Raw genomic sequence first — 19,185 nt, forward strand, 5'->3', positions numbered from 1 at the left:
AAAAAATGACTTGAGAGTTGGAGGCAAGTGGGACATAATGCTTGTTTTGTGTCAGTGTGGGGATGTGGTTTGCTTTAAGCAGGGAAGAAGTTGCAAAACAAGTAAAAGGAGTATGTCTGCCATGAAGAGGATGGAAAGAGGGGAAAGAAGTTCCCCTGCAAGGAGTGGATATAGTTAATGCAGAAATCTCTCTGAGAACAAGAGAGAGAAAATATGATGTGTTGGCAGGAGAAGAAAGTTGATAAATCCTCTTAGAGGCAAAAAAAAAAAAAAAAGAAAAAATCTTCGAAGGGGAGGGAAACCAAAGAAATTTTCACATTTACAATATCTTCTGTCTTCTCAAAAACACCCCTCTTACTTTGCTTCCCTTTTCTTGGGAGACTTTGCCCTGATAGGAGGAGGAAATGAAAGAAGCAACTTTGACAAAGCTAAATTGAAGGAGGTGCTTACTAAAAGGTTAGAAGGTACAGAAAGTAGTGGGAAAACAAAGGAGGGGAAAGAAGATGTGACTATCTAGTGACTGAAAGGTTGGGGTTTAGAAAAAGGTGACACCTGAGCCAATTCATTTTCTCACATTGTTAACAGGTTAGATGTGAGCAAGGAGCTGATAACTTTGTGAGCTGTTGCGACTCTGTGACCTTGATCACCTATTTTCACCTTCAATTTCATAGTTCAGTTCAATAATGCATTATTTCTTTCTTTGTGAGTAACGCCTTTATTCCAAGGATAGACTAAAGCATAGGATGCCAGTAGAAAAACTCGAGAGTGCAAGTGTTAACAAAGTGTCAAGGTCTCAAAACTGGGGGAATTGATTGTACCATTAGAGAAGTTTAGATTTGTTCCTGCAACTCAGCACAAAAAAAATAAATATGGCACCTATATTATACAAGTGATTTCTGCATCTGAATATGAATTTCTTTCTTTTTAACTAAGATACAAAGACCTAGAAAATGTGCAGTGCCATCAGTAGCAGATGATGTGAAAGCAACATCTTTTTTGTGGGCGCATTAGCAGCAGGAGCACCAGCAGAGTTTTAACAGGGCTAGAGATCACACAAGCTGCTTTGGTATTCCCTCAATGCAGAGTTTTCCTGGCTGTTACTAACTTGTGCTGGCTACTCCATGGCCTAGAGAGTGCAAAGTCAATTTTAAGACTCATGCTGGTTTCTCCTAGGGGTCAGATATCATTAGCTTTTGTCCATATATTTTTAGTTCAGTTTAAGGTGCATGATTTCCCAAATCTATTTTTAACTGAATGTTCTGGCTAAGTGCTTTAAATGCTAGTTGCTGAATATCCTGCAGTGTGTCTTATTAATCCTTCTGTACAGAGTAGAAGCAAACAGGCATGCAAGTCTTACATTGAGGAAAGAATGTAGGGTAAGGCCTACCAAGCAAGTAGTCATGTAAGCCCTACTTTATGGTTTTTAACTCAATTAATTCATAGTAAAAGTAGTTGGAAGAAATCCAGCTTTTCTTTAGAAATCTCAGAGTCCACATTTGTCTGTGCTGTCTCATGTGTGCCTAAAATTCTGCTACGAAAGCGTGACAAGCACTGGTGTCTCAGTCTCTGCCTTGTGCCTCAAACTACAAAGCTGAGATGGACACATTCAGTGCTTTATAGGCTGCCAAGTCTCTCAAAGAGTTTATTCTTTATAATCTCTGGGTCTCACTAAGGCAAGTGAGGAACAAAAGAGTGTAACGGCCACAGGTATATCCTAAGTGGATGCGCTGGGGAAGTCCTTAGGGAAGGATTTGCAAATCCCTTATCTAACAACTGACTTGCTACAGGGGATTTTTTGTTTGGAAGGGTCTCGTTGAGACCTGGTTGAGGGCCTTCCTCAATATAAAGGGTGGTGGGAGGTGTTGCAACCCTCATTTTGAGAGTGTGTTCCAGCTGGGGACACTGGTTCCTGGAGGTCTTTGTCTGCAGTGGGTTCCTGCAAGCCAGAAAAGATGGGAGTAGGTACATGTGCTTCTGTCTGCCCTTTTGATTCCCATCCCTGCTGCAGGGAGCTGTGCCTGCAGTTGGCACATAATAACCAGCGGTTAAAATCACTAAGCAGCTTTAGAGCCCAGAGTAGATACTAAGTCTGTGCACCTGTGCTTGCTCTCTGCCAGACAAGCACTTGAGCCTGATTATTGAATATTTTGTCTATGAAATAATTCAGTCCTTTTAGAGTGATACAGAATAACACTTTCAGAACAAATGGAACATAAGGGAAACATAAAATATTCTAATGCATTTGCAGTGTTTAGAATAATGACATTTGATTTGGTTCTAAGGCATCTTGAATTTTAATTAATTTTCAAGTTTCTCTGTTCTACCAAAGAGATGAAAATACCTTGCTGAATTATTAAAGCAGGAAAAATTTATGAAATAATAGGTAGCTATAAGAATCTTAAGGGAACATCATGTTCTTTCAAGAATATTGTCTATATAAGAATTCAGATAACATACATAATTCTGACAATAATTTCATTCCTTCTCTTTTTCCCAAAAATTGTTAGACCTAATATCACAATTATTTTCTGCATAGAGAAGTTCTGCTAGACAGATAAGCTATTATGGCATGGTTTGGACTGAAAAAATGACATTTTATTTTGAAAAAAAAAGATAAATTATACAGCCAGCTAGACAGACTTTCTTTTCAAGGACAGGTTAGCACCACATTTCAGAGGATGTGAATGAGATCCCTTTGAACTTAGTGGTTTTACTTTAGTTTTCTTCATATTTTGCATTAAGCTGCAATAAAGTGTATTGAAGTGATGCCTTAAGCTTTAGCTTTCAGTTTTCCAGGCTCTGTACTGCAGTAGTACATAACTCTGACCTTCATATAAAATGTTAGCACGTTCTCCTCACGGTTCAGTTAGGCAAAAAAATCCTTTTCCAGGCAGAGAACCAAGAGGACCATTGCAGCCTCACGCCCAAAAGTTATAAACAGTGAACTGAGAAGGGCAATCTGGGAGGACGCGACTTCATAACCTGAAGCTGTAATTGGACATTTAACCCTAATATGTAAATGGACCAAAAGTTATAAAAGTCTAAAAACTCGTCACTTGTTGTCCATCTTGGGTGTAGCCTTGGCCAGGCTCTTGTACTGCCCAAGGTTCATCCTTTGAACGCCTTTTAATAAATACCTACTTTATTCCTTTAACTCTCTAGCCTCTGTTCTATATGGCCTCTCAAGGCATCAGAAGCAGTGAAGTTTAAGTAACTTGCTTTTAAGTTTCGCAGTCTGCTTATGAAGCTTATAAGGAGTTTAATTTTGTAGGAAGGTGTCCCCAGTGGGTTCTGTTTCTCCCTCTATGGAATTGGCTTCAAAAGATGCAGAATGACTTAAGTCTTCTCAGAGCTTTGGTGATTTCAATTCATCTCATGACCCTTGCAAATGCATTAAGGGGTGGCCTTGAACTAATGCTGCAGCCAGATCTCGAAAGGGGAAAATTCTATTCTCTGTGGAGCAGGATAAAACTTGGTCACTCTGTAGAAAGACATCTGTTCTGCAGTCACAGAGACTTTACTTGTTCAACCCTATCTCTCTAACTACCCAATTGGGAGAGGAAGGAGTGCATTGGCACTGGTGTGCTGAAACCAGCTAATAAGCAAAATGGAGAGATAAGTTGAAGAAGACCATAGAAGTATTGTTGGTGGTCCAAATTGTAATAAACAGAAAAAATATTTTAGCTACTAAATAAATTCAAGTACATCGCAATATGCCTGCTTCATGATCAGAAACAAGAACTGCACTTCTAAATTAGTTTAATTACAAAGACTTTCCCTTAAATTTTGCAAGAATATGAGTTTTATGAATATACTATGAAAATAATACTAGTGGTCTTCAAGGTTAAGCACTACTCATGTATTTATGCAAAGCAGAATTTTCTTATGTGGATGTTTTCATATAAAAAGCTGCAGTATATGTTTATAAATTACTAGATCACAGGATTGCTTTCTGTATGAATTTTTGGTACCGATAGTACTACTGAATTAAAGTTATTGTTAATTTTAAGTTATTATGAGCATCTGGCATTACTTTGATACCTATTCCTAATTAATCTGATGAATCATTAGTAGATAAGCATATGAAAAGTAGTCTCACAAAAATACAGCTGTAAAATTAGTATATCTTGTGCATATTAAAGTTTGCTCATTTAAAGATGGAGTTCAGATCTCTTTTTGAGAGGGTGAATCTGACAGAGTGAAATAGCATTTGACAGGCGCGAGCTCACAACTCAGTCATCAGTAGCACTCTGTATGCCTTATGCACATTCCTGTTTCCATAGCAACAAAACTAATATAGCGTTTCCCTTCTTTAAAAGGGCTTTTTTAGTTTTTGAATAATAACATAGACCTGTTTGATATGACAATAACATGAATATTCATGTTTTGCCACAAATCACCCAATTTAGGTCAGATTCTGTCAGAAATAGTAATGAATCTTTGGTTGGATTACCATCTCTATACTCAGTAATAACTTTTCATTATTATTAATGAATTTTTATTTATAGGTTCTTCTTTTATCTGATTACCTTGATCTTCCAAAGAGATCTACCAGGGTGGATCTTTTCAAAGGGATGAAAACTATATTGTTTGTTTGGATGAAAGGCCTTATATAGTGTATTCTAAAATGGCATATGAAAGCTTGAGCCTTGTCTCTTTTGGCATTCTTTCTGTTTTCCTGAAATTAGGGAATGTACCATGACATTTCATAGTGGTGTACCTGACTGATCCATTATGTAGTATTTATGCATTGTAATCATTCCTTGAGAATGGTAGAAAAATTATACAGGAATTTCTGATGTTGGCCTCTGAAAGTGTGGTTCTGGTGTTCAGTTTACCAAAATTTAAAAAAAAAAAAAAAAAAGAAAAGAAAAAGAGAGAGAAACAACATTAGATTAGACAGTATCGCTTTGATTCCTCTCTGTAGTCATGTGTCATCAGCCAGCCATCACTAACCTTGTAATTCCATGTGTAGGTTGATAGCTTCTTTAGCATTCCATTATTTTCAGTTTCTCCACATCAACTGCATCTTTTTCACCAAGTATCAGTGTAGTTTATTTCATGTAAAAATCTGTCAGCTAAAAGTATTAAATTCTCAGTCACACTTTTCTTTTAAGCATTCTGTGCTGTGTTCTGTTCAGTGTCAGTGTCTTTAGTTCTGATTTTTCAATTTTGTCCCTCTCCTTTTCCTTGACTTGTTAGTCTGATCCAACCTCTTCTACCTCATCTGATGATTATCAATATGTTATGGAAGCTAAACTACAAGAAATGATCTCCATACGTAGGAAGGTAGTCCTACTGGACTTTACTTTCTATTGCTGAATAGAATCCATCTGATTTGTTTTCATTTTAATTTTTTTTTAAATTGATAATCAACCATCGTGCAGTTCAGTGCTTCAGGAGCTTACAATTTTACGATGGCAGGTTTGTGTTCAAACCATGCACAGTCTGCATGTTACATTTGGCTGATTTCATTGCTCATAAATAACTCCAATGTTTTGCTGATGCTTGGATGTAACAGGCCTTTGTAGCTGACACATTTCAAGCAATGCTGTTCAGCTGCCTGTTTAAATAAAGTTTATTTTCTGAAAACTAAGTTTGCAGTTAGTAGTAGCTTGCTTTATGTTTTGTTTAAACTTAAGTGAAATAAAAACTTCCAAAACCACCTAAATTACAGAAAGAGTTTTTCTATTTTTTTTACAGGCAGAAGAAAGGCATGGAAACATTGAGGAACGTATGAGACACTTAGAAGCTCAACTTGAAGAGAAGAATCAGGAACTTCAAAGAGTATGTGCATTGCAAACAGCTTCTGTGCACTTTTCATTTGCCAGTATAGTGCTACATTATGTAGTCCAGTAACTACAGTGTGTACCCAGTGCTACATTATGTACCCCAAACTACCTATTTGTAAATATTGTTTGTAGCACTGCTGGCAGCATCTTTCTACTTTACTTCACCATCTTAATACATTAATTTATGTCCAGTTGCAGAGTTGAAAGCATTCTGCTGTTACAAAAATGAATGTGCATTAATCAGTAACTGTAGCTACATTTCCTGTCAAATTCTTTTAGATGGTTACAGTTAGTTGTTTTATTTTTAATTATACATATCTGTACTGGTTAATTTTGGACCCTACCAATCTGTCTCATCTATTCTCCGTTAAAGGCAAGGCAAAGAGAAAAAATGAATGAGGAGCACAACAAAAGATTATCAGATACTGTAGACAGACTTCTGACAGAATCCAATGAGCGTCTGCAACTACACTTGAAAGAGAGAATGGCAGCACTGGAAGAAAAGGTACAGTACAAAAAGCAGCATAAAGTTTAGCTTAATAAAGATTTCCCATATGTTCTGCTTTTATCAGGATGGAGGCATCATGCTGATTTTGTGTTACCAGTATTACCACAAATGTGGTCCAACTTACATATTTGACTCTTAACTCAAGAGTAGGCTCAAGTGTCTTCCCGGACGAGCTGCGAGAATGCTGAATATTTTGAGGCACATGTTTATCAGCCAAGAGCCTGATGAAGAGCTTGGAAAGGACCAGTGTGTGACAGGCTGCATGAGGCAGTGAGAGAAGGTGGATGAGAACAGAGGAATGGCCATTTTAGATGTGCCATCATTTCAGTGTTTTAACATGCTGATTTCACCTCACTTCCTCTGGGAAGAGTTAGATGCTGTCACCACAGGAGAAGGAGCATCTAGCCTTGGAGAGGGAATGTTATTCACAGATTTTCCACTACCTGAGACAATGTTGTCCTGCAAAACTCAAAGCTGCTGACCTTTGTATTTGCCCTCTTTAATCCCTCCCTCTTCTAATTATTCACCTTCTGTATGGTCTGAGGGGAATCTTTTGGTGTTTTTCAGAAGGGTATTTCAGAATTTCTCAGAGGATATACTTCTGGTTTATATCATTGAAACAAAATGTGGTATGGAGTGAGAAACAGGCTTTACAAAAGAAGTTGTTGGGAGAATTGGTTGTATAAGATGAGGCATTTGGTCAGTTGAACCAAGATGCAAAGTTTTTGCTGATCTAGAAGACACATGTTCCTACATGTTTGAATTCTTGCAGAATTTAAAATTTAGTATAATATAATAATATGATCGAGGTGAAGCATTAAAGAATTTAAATTTTGAAGTGTAACATATATGAACTTTGTAAACCTGTACATGAACGTAGTGATATCTGATACATTAACATATCTCTGATTTCCTTCTTGCTTATTTTTTTATCTTATTTTTATTTGTAGAATGTTTTGATTCAAGAATCTGAGAGTTTCAGGAAAAATCTGGAAGAGTCCTTACATGATAAGGTACTGTAAAATACTGTGATTTTACCTGGTTTTATCAAAATATGTAATATTATTATTTGGAAATATGTATATGGAATATTAATTATCCAGCTATCTTGAAAAATCTTACTAACATAAATGAGGATTTCTTTAATCACCTAGATGCAATAAATAGCCTTAGAAGGTCTCTGACAGTTGTTCTGAGCTAAGTTCATGGTTGATATCCTAGCCTCAGGAAGTCACTACCAAAATTCATGTTGATTTTACTGGCTTTGGGGTTTCTCTCTATCAGTTTTAATTCTGAAAAAGTCTAATTTAACAGAGATACTGCATAACTGGTTGCACTTTCATAGTGAAGAATGTAATTTTTGGGTTTTATGCAATTCTTTTTAACAAGTGCAATGGCATTATGCTAAATATAGCTGAAAGTGACCTTTTTTCATTCTTTGCAAATTAACCTCTAATGCTGTTTAGTGAATCAGTCAAATTGATTATAAATATTTCTTCCAATCCCAGATACAGGATTTTGTTTTGGAGTTATTCCTGGCTTGAGTGCCGTAGGATGCACAAATGTGTTTGCATTCAGATTCACAGAAGTGTTTTTGCAATGTATTAAATCCCTCTAAAAGCAATTGTACCGAATTTTAAAAATATAGCTCCATTTTATACTAATATAAAAATATTATCTGGCATCAAAAATCAAGGCCTTAAAGGAAAATAATGAGAGAGGTATCTGTTAAAAAATTTTTACTTTCATCTACATTTAGGTAACCTGTAGAGAAAGGCAGTAAGATTAAAGTACCCAAAAGGACAACCTGTTTCAGTGCCCCACCACCCTCACCATAAAGAATTTCTTCCTGATGTCTAAAACCTACCCTCTTTCCTTTTAAAGCCCTTGTCCTGTCACTACATGTTCTGACCCCAGAGCTTCTAAGTGTCCCCCATTGAAGGGATTCTTTGTTCCACTTCGATGAAGAAACTGATGGAACAATTTCAGATAGATGAACATAGCATCAGATGTTAATAATCTCTAAGTAACTAGCAAGTGTTACCAGTAGAGTATCAATCGTCTCAGTAGTTCTGTTCAATCAAGAAATATTTAAAAAATACTATAATACTATTTCAGTAATTATGTACTAATAATTCAGGAATAATACTCACTGAAACAGATATTATTTATAGATAGTATTATTTATAGATATATTTTTTATAGATATTACTTATAGATATAGAAGATCCTTATTCCTAGCCTTTTGCTATACTGAGCATTTTAAACTCTAGGAAGAGCAGTGTTATATTTTCATCCCATGCTTGTTCTTAATTTGTTTTAAAATTCTTTCCTTTTACTTTATTTAGATAACAGTTATTTGTAGAATTTGGGAACAGTGCTGTTTTCCCTATTGGTAGCTGTAAATAGTGGGGATTTTTTAGTTAGTTCCAAAAATCCAATTTTATGGCAAATAGTCACTTTTGCCAGCAGCACCTCGTACTAGAGTCACATCAACTCAATAAGACCAAGACATACAGCTGCAGTTCAAGTCATCTGAAATGCAGTTTTCTCTAAGTCTGGGTCTCTGTCAGTAAATAGAAAGGCCAGTATGCAATTCCATGGTGTCATAAAATCATGTGGTGTGGAAAAGATTATCTCAGAGATCATTGAGTGCAACTGTTTATCTTGGTCTCTATAGGGCAAGAGATGAGTCACACAATGACATGTGCCTGGCTTTATGGTAGGAAAAAAAAGTAAGTTTCAAGTACAAACTTGTCCTTCAAACACATCCAGGCAGTGGTAAAACAGCCGAGTGCTATATCACCTCCTTTTGATGTGTATGTCTCGTTAGTAGTAGTGAGACTTAAATGAGCTTTCTTTTCTTATTATAGCCAGTGTTCCATTCAGTATATCTTTGCTTGCTTGTTTAACTGTGCAAGAAAAATATCTCATAAAATAAATGTATTTTGTTTCACAAGTAAGCATATCTTACTCTCTTATTTCCAGGAAAGACTTGCTGAAGAAATTGAGAAACTGAGGTCTGAACTGGATCAAATGAAACTGAGGGCTGGTTCTTTAATCGAACCCACCTTGTCAAGGTGATATTTTGTGACAAATATTTTCTCATTTTAAGTTGAAATAGATATAAATGTAAATTGCAAGCATTTACAGCAGGGATGTGTTCAAGCCACGCATAAAGGTGGCCATGTATTTCTTTTAAAATGTAAAATCCTTGCAGTTATTTTTACTGTTGCTTTTCACTTTTTTCATCAGTACACAGGGCCTTATATCAGTGAGGATACACTGAAATAAGGAGATTAGCGAAAGTCTTTTAAATTATGAAATGTTTTTAAAAGTATATCCAAATACACAACTTTTTTCCCAGACCTTAAATATAAATTAGAAACAATCCTCTTTAATGCTGATCAGCATATTTATGATCATGTTTGCTCTATAAATAATATATTTTCTTTTTCTTTATTAGCAAGGCATAACTCAGCTGTACTTAGTGTCTAGCAAAAGACCACAGAACTTAAGCTGAATGTGAAGATATTATTCAGAGTGATCTGAAAACATCACAATCAGACATTAAACATTTTGTCTCTTTTTGATGGAAAATCAATATGGGAAGAATAGTGAGACAAATGCCATAAAAATAACCACTAACAGCTGCAAAGAATGTATCATTCTAGAAATTCCTTCTTGCTTATAAGTGTCCCTTGAGATTAAATTGTTCCTTTATTGATAACTGTGTGCCATGTGCTGTTTTCATAACAAGCAGCATGTCAGTTTTTAAAACCTGCCAGCACACCTTCCAGACAAAGCTCATGGACCAAGACTGAATTGGGAGCACTGTATTCATCTAAACATTACTCTTGTTCAATGGGTTGGTTTTTTCCATCAGCTATTGCCTGCCCACTGATGTCCTCAGACACCTTGCTCAGTACCTGGACATGGTTTCTCCCTCAACCTTTTATTATTTCTTGGAATAATATTTTTCTATATTTGGAGAAGTGTAAGCTGATGAAATTCAGAATGTGATGCTTTTAACTGTTTGAATCTTTGTTCCCTTGGGAATGTGACTACAGGCACACAACACATTTTTCTTGAAAGTGCTTGCAGGACAGAGGCTACTGAGCTGCTGCAACAGCAGCTTTGGTTTTTGGAGCATCCTCGGAGAACAGCAGCTTTCCTTGCTGGGTAGATGAATATCATTAGCTTGTGCTCCGTAAACAGGAGCTGATTAGCTCTTGTCAAAGGACTGTTTGAACTTGATAAGCTATCTAAATATCTTGGGAATTCAGCAGGTTGCACTAAGCAGTATGCTTTCCCTGACCTCATGAAGATCCCAACTCTCTCAGGCACAGCAAGCTCTGAGCATTAAATACTTCCAATTCTCAGCCTGTATTCAATTCTGTATTGGCTGGAGTTTGTGCTTTCAGGAAAATAATGAAGCTGGTCAGCAGATGAATATCTACAGCTAGAGACTGCAGCCTGGACTGTTTCTTGTTTCCTGCCAGCTTGCTTCACAATTGCCAAATATTATTGATTATGAGAACAAAGTTCTATTGAGCAAAATTACTGTACACAGAAGATAAAAACTGTCACTTCCCTATGTGGGTTTTTTGTTACATTTCAATTTTTACTGTAATCGTGCTATTCATATGTTTTTATGTGGAGATTGCAGGTGTGTTGAGAAACAGAAATTGTTCAGGTGTCTACTTCTGTGATTGAATTCTCAAATGGTGCATGGAGCCTTTGCTCTTCCACCTTGGTTCCACAGCCCATGGTTAGGATGCTTTTGCTGCACTAAGCAGTGCACTTTTGGTGCTGCTGTTTGATTAAGGACAAAGAGGGACCACTGTTGGTAAACAAGAAAAGAGGTACTGAAGTCATCCTGTATAAGCCTCACAGCAATATCCCTAGACTTACCAGGGCTACAGGGGAAAATGGGAGTTAAAGCACTGAAAGTGTTGACAAGTAAAGATGAGTAATTCCTAAACAAGGTTAAATATCACAGGTCAGTTTGCTGATATTTTCAGTTAATCAATATGTTCACTCATGAACATGTAACATGCTTAGAGTAACCTCAGGCATATTTATGAATATACAGGAAAATACATTTAGCTGCCAGTTCTAATTATCCTGAAATGTGCTTTTTCCTGTTAAAGTTTTGGACAACAAGTTTTTCATGCACAGCTTTCATTTTAAAAAAACAGAGGTTTTATTGTTTGGTTTCTCCCTAAATTTTCTCATAAAATTATTTCAATTTTTCACTTTTAAATTATGTTTTGTGATGTGTTTTTCTCATTTATTATGCAATACATGAAAGTTTGCTTGAAAAAAGAAATCTATGTTGCTAGACTGAAGGTCACTGTATTGTTGTTGTTATTCCTATTACTCTCTCAGTCCACTTATGTAATTCTGTTTTTAGACCTCATCTGGACACATCAACAGAGCTGAGGTACTCAGTGGGCTCACTGGTTGATAGCCAGTCTGACTATCGGTCAACTAAAGTGATAAGGCGACCTAGAAGAGGCCGGATGGGAGTACGCAGAGATGAACCAAAGGTTAATCCCCAGTTCCTTCTCATACATTCCCTGATAAGCGAATGTGTTTGAGGCTGTTAAGCTTACAGTTTGTGGAGTTTTCTTCCAGGAAGAAAACAAAAAACGAAGCCACCAAACAAGAAAACCCAACACAGAGTTCAGGGTTTTTTTCTGTATCCACTCAGTGAACCGTTGTACAAAATGACAGTAGAAAATGTTGAAGTTTAGACGTCAGAGTTCAAACATACTTGATTATTTGTCTTTCCAGAGTATCTTTTGTATAAATTTTCCTTATAGTAATTTGATACCTAAATTACAATTATGTGAATATACTTTATGCTATTTGCAGTAATACTGCGAGCATTAATGGAGCACTTCTAATTGAATAAGTATTTTGAAGTGTTAGTTGCTTTCCTTTCCCATTTATTTTGAAGTTCAACTTTTCAGTTTTCTCTGACATAAGCCATGCATGTTTTAATTGCTGCTCAGGTAAAATCCCTTGGTGATCATGAGTGGAACAGGACGCAGCAGATCGGTGTCCTGAGCAGCCATCCGTTCGAAAGCGACACCGAGATGTCGGACATCGATGACGACGACAGAGAAACGCTGTTCAGCTCCATGGACCTGCTGTCACCAAGTGGCCATTCCGATGCCCAGACCCTGGCCATGATGCTCCAGGAGCAGCTAGATGCAATCAATAAAGAAATCAGGTGTGTAGTCTGAACCAGCTGGGGTGCACTTGGGGTTACAGCTTCCAGCTTCCTTTAGTGCTTGAGTTCAGGTACCATTCATGGCAGTTAGGAAACAGCTTGTTCGATATTATTTGTGCCACCCTGAATCAGATCACTGTTGAACTTAACCCAGGGTCCTGACTCAGATATTAGGTACAGTTTTACCTCAAAAGGGAAGCAAGGGTGCACTTTTTATACAGCCATTTTTAAAGGAAGTCTACTGAGAGTAGTTTATTTTCTCAACTGCTAATCTTGTACTGAAATATAGGCTTTTATTATCATAGCAACTATTATTAAAGGACTAGATATGTCATTTTGTAAATTTTTTATATGGTTCAGGAAATTCATTCTACAAGTATTGTTGTATAAGCTGTACTGCATTTCATGTTTTCTTGGTTTTTTTTTTTTGAATTGACAAACACAATAAGGGCTTATCAAATTTTTTTGAGATATCAAAATAGCTTAAAAATTCATTTTGCTTTAGATTTGTTTTATCATACAAGATGATTCAGGATTTAGATTACTAAAATGAAAAACACTCTTATAATTCCCTTGCAAAATATTATTGGTCTTTAAGTTTCTTCCCTGCATTATTTCAAGAAGAGCTGCATGTGTTTTATACAAATTCTGAAATTGATGTTAGGGAAGAAGATACACATCACAGATCACATCACAGGAGTTTTTTAGGTTTCTATTTTCAATGTATTATGGTTTATTTATTGTACTTGCTTAATGTCACTCAGAAAAGTCTGGTTCTCAATTTCAGCCTCTCCTGAATTCGTATTCTGTCATTTAACATTGATCTCTCATAATTTTTCCTCCTCTTTGCAAAAAAGGCTACTCCTAGCACAGGTTTATGGGCAAAGGACTTATAAACAAATATTTTACTTTAAAGACATTTTTCCATTCGAGGTACAATCACAATTAAAAAACAAAACTAAAGAACCCAATGGAAGTGTCCTGTTTAGGTGATAGACACTTAAGAAGCTTGTATTGCTTGCTAACAAGAAAGTGATTTTAATTAAATTCATTTAAAAACACAGGGTTTTAGAAACAGCTATCATTTTTTCATCAAACTGTAGGGGTAAAACAGACAATTTGTTTTACACGTTCTCTTGTTTTATTAATAAGGATTATTTTAGCAATTCCCTTCTTCAAGGCCCAATTTCATTTGACTCTGAACTTTGTGATTTAGCAAAAGATAAGCAGATGAAGCCAACGTAAGCTTGGAATTAGTTATCTGTGGTAAATCGGATTGTTAACCCCCCTGCCCTATCTTCTTTGCAAAGGAACCAGGATTCCTGAAATGTCATACATCAAGTCTTGCTGTTGGACACATTCATCAAAGAGGTTTTGAGGATGGAGGAGTTGAGAAAAATAATTTTATAACTGGTGATTAGGAAAATAATGTTGGAAAAGGGTCTTTTTTAGTTATCTGTGATATTCATCTCTGTTTGCTCTTACTTTCAAATCTCATATGGGCATATGAAGAGACAAATACGACAATAGCATTCTTCTTTACTTAATAAGGTTAATCCAAGAAGAGAAAGAGTCGACAGAATTGCGTGCTGAAGAGATAGAGAACAGAGTGGCCAGTGTAAGTCTGGAAGGGTTGAACCTAGCCAGAGTCCACCAAGGCACCTCCATTACTGGCTCGGTGACAGCGTCGTCCCTTGCGAGCTCATCTCCTCCCAGCGGACACTCAACTCCCAAACTCACCCCTCGCAGTCCAGCCAGGGAGATGGACAGAATGGGGGTTATGACACTGGTAAGAAACCTTATGACAGTATTTGATGTGATATTTCTTGTATTAAGTACTTCATCTTCTCACTGTATGACTGGCTCGTCTCTATAATTCTTCATTCACATCTTCATCATCCATAGAGATAGCAAATTCTCTTGAATGTGGGCATTTGGTGTCTTTGGGCTTTGTTATAGTGGTTTTGAGCATGGCATTATTCACTAGGGGCATAGTGACAGGATTACTGAGGGCCTTCAGCACACAGGCTATGGAATTAATAAGAGACAGAACTGCTCACTACATACATCACTTGTATGTAAATGTTTACTAATGGAAAGTTCTTAAGTGATGCAGTTATTACACAATAGTCTGTGGAACTATTGCTGACTTTAAACTTCCAGGAAATATCTAGAAGACATTCAGACATTCCACCACTTCTTATATGTGATAATTTTGATACACTTTTATATTTGGTATACTCTTTTTTACTTGCAGTGCTTTTATACATTCTTCATCACCATATATCATGCACAGTGAAATGAGTTCTTTGGTTTCCAGTGATTCATTTAGCTGATATATTTCAATATTACAGGTGGCTCACACATAGACATCAAGTCACCATGAAATTACTGTGCAAATAATTTACAACATTGCTGTATCTTTGAGGACACATTCAAAAATTTCTGGTTCAATTTGAAAAGGGAGTTACAAGGAATTTAATTTTGATCCTAGACAAAAAGAAATAGTACATCTGTCAAATATTTGAAGATAGTATGTGTCAACATATTTGAGATGAGCACCTCTGATACTGATCTGAGTACAGATGCAGGGTTCAGTGTGAGCTACAAACCAGTTTGGAGCTGGGGTGAATTAATCCCTTTAAGTGCCAGGAGAGAATCAAAGCAGACCACTCTGCTGATCTCATAAAGGGAATAGAAGAGGGTATGTGTAAACCCAATTTTTACTTGCTTTTTCTCTGATAATCATGTCACCAATGTCCCCTTGTGGTCCATTCCTGGGAAGCAATAGCACTGATTCCCTCTGGAGCCTTTCCTGACAAAAAAGGTTGTTATGAGCAGATGGAAATGAGGCTTGGCTGTCGTTCTTCTCAGCTGGGAGTAGGGACTTTTGTGGATGATCACCTAGCCAAGTGTTCCCTTTTCCTGGGAACTGACCACCACTCATGCCCACCTCTGCTTCTCCCAGTTTAGTAAGGTGTTTGCTGCCACTTGGGATCTGAGGTCAGCAGGGAGGAGGTCCTGGCAGGTAGTTGTAACTTATTCTTTGCTGCCCTGAGTTCCCACTGCTGAACAGGAGAAACAAAGATGTTGGTTGCAGAGGTCCTTGTGGAGGAGGTGAGTGTGCAGGCTGCTGTCCTGCCACCTACTTCACCAAAGCAGCACCTTCCCAAATGCCCAGTGTGTTCCCTTTCCCCAGCCATTCAAAGAAAGCAGTCTGGCTGTCAGTAAATGGCAATGGTTGAACTGCCCCACCAGCAGACATGTGCACTACCTGGTGGCCTGGATTTGAAATTTGTACCTTTGGGTCAGTAGGTTCGTCAGATTCAAACACAAAATGACAGCATAGCCTCTGCATTTCAGGTTGCCATGATCTGGCTGACATCCAGCTCTGCCTGTGCTAAAACTCAGTTGGAATTGTCTGTCTGACTTGCAGTTGAACTCTTGGCTTGCCATAAGCAGTAGAAGCATCCCCCCATAGTGTGGTAATCCACACAGCCCACAGATTTGCTCACCTTCATCAGCCAGTTGCAGCAGGAGTTCAGTATTCAATATCACTTCCTATTGACTGGGAACAGACACAAGTCTGTCAGACATCCTTTATGTGAAACTTGGAGTTGGGAAGAGATTGAAGTCCAATCTCTAGAGCTCAAATTGCTAAATAGCCCTGTGCTGGTTGGCTGGAGAAAGAGGACTGCATGAGTTTCCACAGCCCAGGTGCGTGTAGTAAATAAATTCTGCAGATTATCTTCAGCTTTCCTTAAATGAAAGAGACATCTACCAAAAATGAAAATGCAAAGGGGGTTGAAAAGGACCCATTCTAGTAGTCTGCTACTGCCAAGTAATACTGAAGAAGATAGGTGAATATGTATTCATTTCCTGAAAATGCCAGTCATTTTTTCAGTCATGGTATTTGGTGATGATATTTTGTGATTTTACTTGGTGGGACACCAATATATTTGTATTTGATAAAATTTCTAAAAAAAAGTCTCCGTTGGGGATAACGTAAGTACTTATATGAAAACTCAAAAATGGAAAGTGCTACTATAGGCTTGAAATTCTTTGCTAAGTTATGAAATCGAAGGAGAGTGTAGTTTCAGGAAAAATACCCAAACCAACTTTCCCAGAATGACATATTTTTCAGGGGTTATATTACATTAATGCAGCAAGTGTATACTTAGTATATAATATGGAGAGTGATTAGTCTTTGCTTTCCATTTCATGAATGTGAGAACAACAAATGTGAGGGGCTTTTTATGCTTCAATAATATTTATTAATTGTTATTTTTTGTTGTTTCCACTTTTGTTACCAATCGAAGCCAAGTGACCTAAGAAAACATCGTAGAAAGGTATGATACTGGGTTTTTTTAAAGTTTGGGAGAGCCCATTTATCATATTCCTCTGCTATTTAGGTAACTAAATCTTTGCTGGGGTCCGTTGCCAGCAACTGCGTCCCATTGTCTCATTTTCATTCTATGCCTGAACATAATCTTTACTCCTACCTGGAATGGCTTCCAGGGGTCACAGCTAAGCCACAGAAGCAAGGCCCACTGAGTGATATCTTGGAGTAGCAGCCTCAACAGCACAAACTTAAAGGAATATTTATTTTTAAAGAAGTATGGACACAAAAGCATTACCTTCAAATGTACCTTCAGCCACTCTTCTTGCTGGAGGAACTACAGAGAGATTCCTTGAAATCTTCTGGAGCAATGTAAATTTGTTTATGGAACTGGCACTGATGACATTATTTGAGATGAATCGTTATAATGGTCTGGCAAAATCCCTGTTTGGCCATGCTTACTGTTAAGCATAGTGACCATTCTGGTAATGCACTGTGAAGAGAGTGGTCATGTTTATGCCTGTATTCACCTTCTCTCTTACATCCCTGAGAAACTTAGAAAACCTTAATAATCCTGTTTAATGCAAGGGACCCACTTACAACTAAGATTTTCTTCATGTTTAGACCTTCATCAACCTTTTTAGCATAAAAGGGATGAACTTCTTCCAAAAGCATAGTCTCATTTCTTTTAAATATCTGTTTTAATCTGTCATATTTAGAAAAAAGAACCCTTACAATTTGCTAGAAACATTGCATTTGAAATCTTACGTGTTTCAGTCCACTTGACAATTTCATGAGGTGTGTATTGAAACGTTCTTGAAAAGCTAATATGCTCTCATTGGAGTCTCTCTCCCCCAGATTGCAGTAGTTGAAGAAGATGGGCGTGAAGATAAAGCCACAATCAAATGTGAAACTTCTCCTCCTCCAACACCCAGAGCCATCAGGATGACTCACACCCTTCCTTCTTCGTACCACAATGATGCCAGAAGGTAAGATGTTTGTAACATGGATTGGTACTTCACAGTATTGTTGTTTTCAAGTCGTGTTGTTTAACTACTCCAAAATTACTTGATTTCTTCCCTGTTTCTCATATAATAAGAGAAAAAACCCTACCCATTGTCTGTTGCAATGACCCTGAAAATGTTTATCAGTGCTAAACCTCTGTTTTGAGGTACAGTTTTGATGACTACTGGACGTAGCAGTGCTACAAATCCCAGAAATAAAATCAGAATGCTGACTACTGTATTTTTCATAAATTGTTCTTAGCAAAGTAAAAATATTTATTTTCAGCCTTGCCTGACAGAGAAAGTGTGGTCTTCTGTTGCTCTCTATGTTGCTAAATAATTTAAAGATGTGATTTTTTCACTTGTTTGGAGATCATTACTAAATTATTACCAACTAATTTATTTGCAGAGCTGCTTAGAAGAAAATAAAGATGTTGACATGTTATCTATTCTATTTCTTTATTATCATTTTGCAGTAGTTTGCCTGCTTCACTGGAGCCAGAAAGCATTGGTCTTGGCAGTGTCAGCAGCAGCCAGGACTCCCTGCACAAAGCTCCCAAGAAGAAAGGAATCAAGTCTTCAATAGGACGATTGTTCGGTAAAAAAGAGAAGGCTCGACTTGGACAGCTCAGTAAGGAATTAGTGGTAACAAGCTAAGGTCACCATTTCACCGCCATTTTTCCATTTTTAATTTCACTCTTTTTTTTTAGTTTCCAATTCGCTCATGTTTCTGTTTTGTCTGGCACAACTTTCCCATTAAATTTCACTGTTATCAGCAGTTGTATTTGTCAAGGGTTTGCCATGACAGTAATGTAAATGAAAGGAGTAATTTGGGCACAAATTACTGGAGTCATCTTCACTGAACCTGGTGCTTCAATAGTCTGTGGAATTAGGGTAGCAATGGTAACACTATATTCTTCAATAACCACATAAAGAGGAGGTGAGAAATTAATTAGCAATAAAGGGCTATAATGATGGTGTACCTATGTAATGCAGAAGGTCCTTGCAATCAAGTATAGCTGCTTTTCAGATTTCAGGGTGTTGATAGATGCTCTCTATTGCCTATAGCTGAATGTCCTCAGGATAACTCTTACTTTTGCAATTATGCTGCTCATAGTAGTGCTTAGCTTTCTCCCTACTTCTTCTGTCCTTTCCCTTGCCAAGACTATTTCATTCTACTTCATTCATTGCAAAAATTTTCCAACACAAATATCAAATTGTAGTAAATGAGTCAATAAAATTGAAATACTGACTCTTTCCTAGTCATGCAGATGTCACATAATACAAATTTGTGAGGCATT

The 19,185-nt window shown here is 37.1% G+C and overlaps 1 protein-coding gene across 12 annotated transcripts in view; it reads left to right on the forward strand.

Annotated features, from left to right (window-relative positions):
• Window positions 1-19,185, forward strand: part of PPFIA2 (PTPRF interacting protein alpha 2) — a 288,488-nt gene that overhangs the window by 230,501 nt on the left and 38,802 nt on the right. For 6 of the 12 annotated variants that reach the window (XM_058805647.1, XM_058805646.1, XM_058805648.1 and 3 more), the window contains 11 exons: window positions 5,203-5,289; window positions 5,704-5,787; window positions 6,166-6,297; window positions 7,251-7,313; window positions 9,289-9,380; window positions 11,717-11,852; window positions 12,321-12,541; window positions 14,093-14,330; window positions 16,861-16,890; window positions 17,739-17,869; window positions 18,361-18,515. In XM_058805647.1, the coding sequence (XP_058661630.1) occupies window positions 5,203-5,289; window positions 5,704-5,787; window positions 6,166-6,297; window positions 7,251-7,313; window positions 9,289-9,380; window positions 11,717-11,852; window positions 12,321-12,541; window positions 14,093-14,330; window positions 16,861-16,890; window positions 17,739-17,869; window positions 18,361-18,515 (1,369 nt within the window). The remainder of the gene's footprint in view (window positions 1-5,202; window positions 5,290-5,703; window positions 5,788-6,165; window positions 6,298-7,250; window positions 7,314-9,288; window positions 9,381-11,716; window positions 11,853-12,320; window positions 12,542-14,092; window positions 14,331-16,860; window positions 16,891-17,738; window positions 17,870-18,360; window positions 18,516-19,185) is intronic. The other 6 variants (XM_058805650.1, XM_058805658.1, XM_058805649.1 and 3 more) reach the window with 1 other exon arrangement.

This window comes from Ammospiza caudacuta, chromosome 5 (assembly GCF_027887145.1).
Source record: "Ammospiza caudacuta isolate bAmmCau1 chromosome 5, bAmmCau1.pri, whole genome shotgun sequence".
NCBI classification, from domain to species: Eukaryota; Metazoa; Chordata; class Aves; order Passeriformes; family Passerellidae; genus Ammospiza; species Ammospiza caudacuta.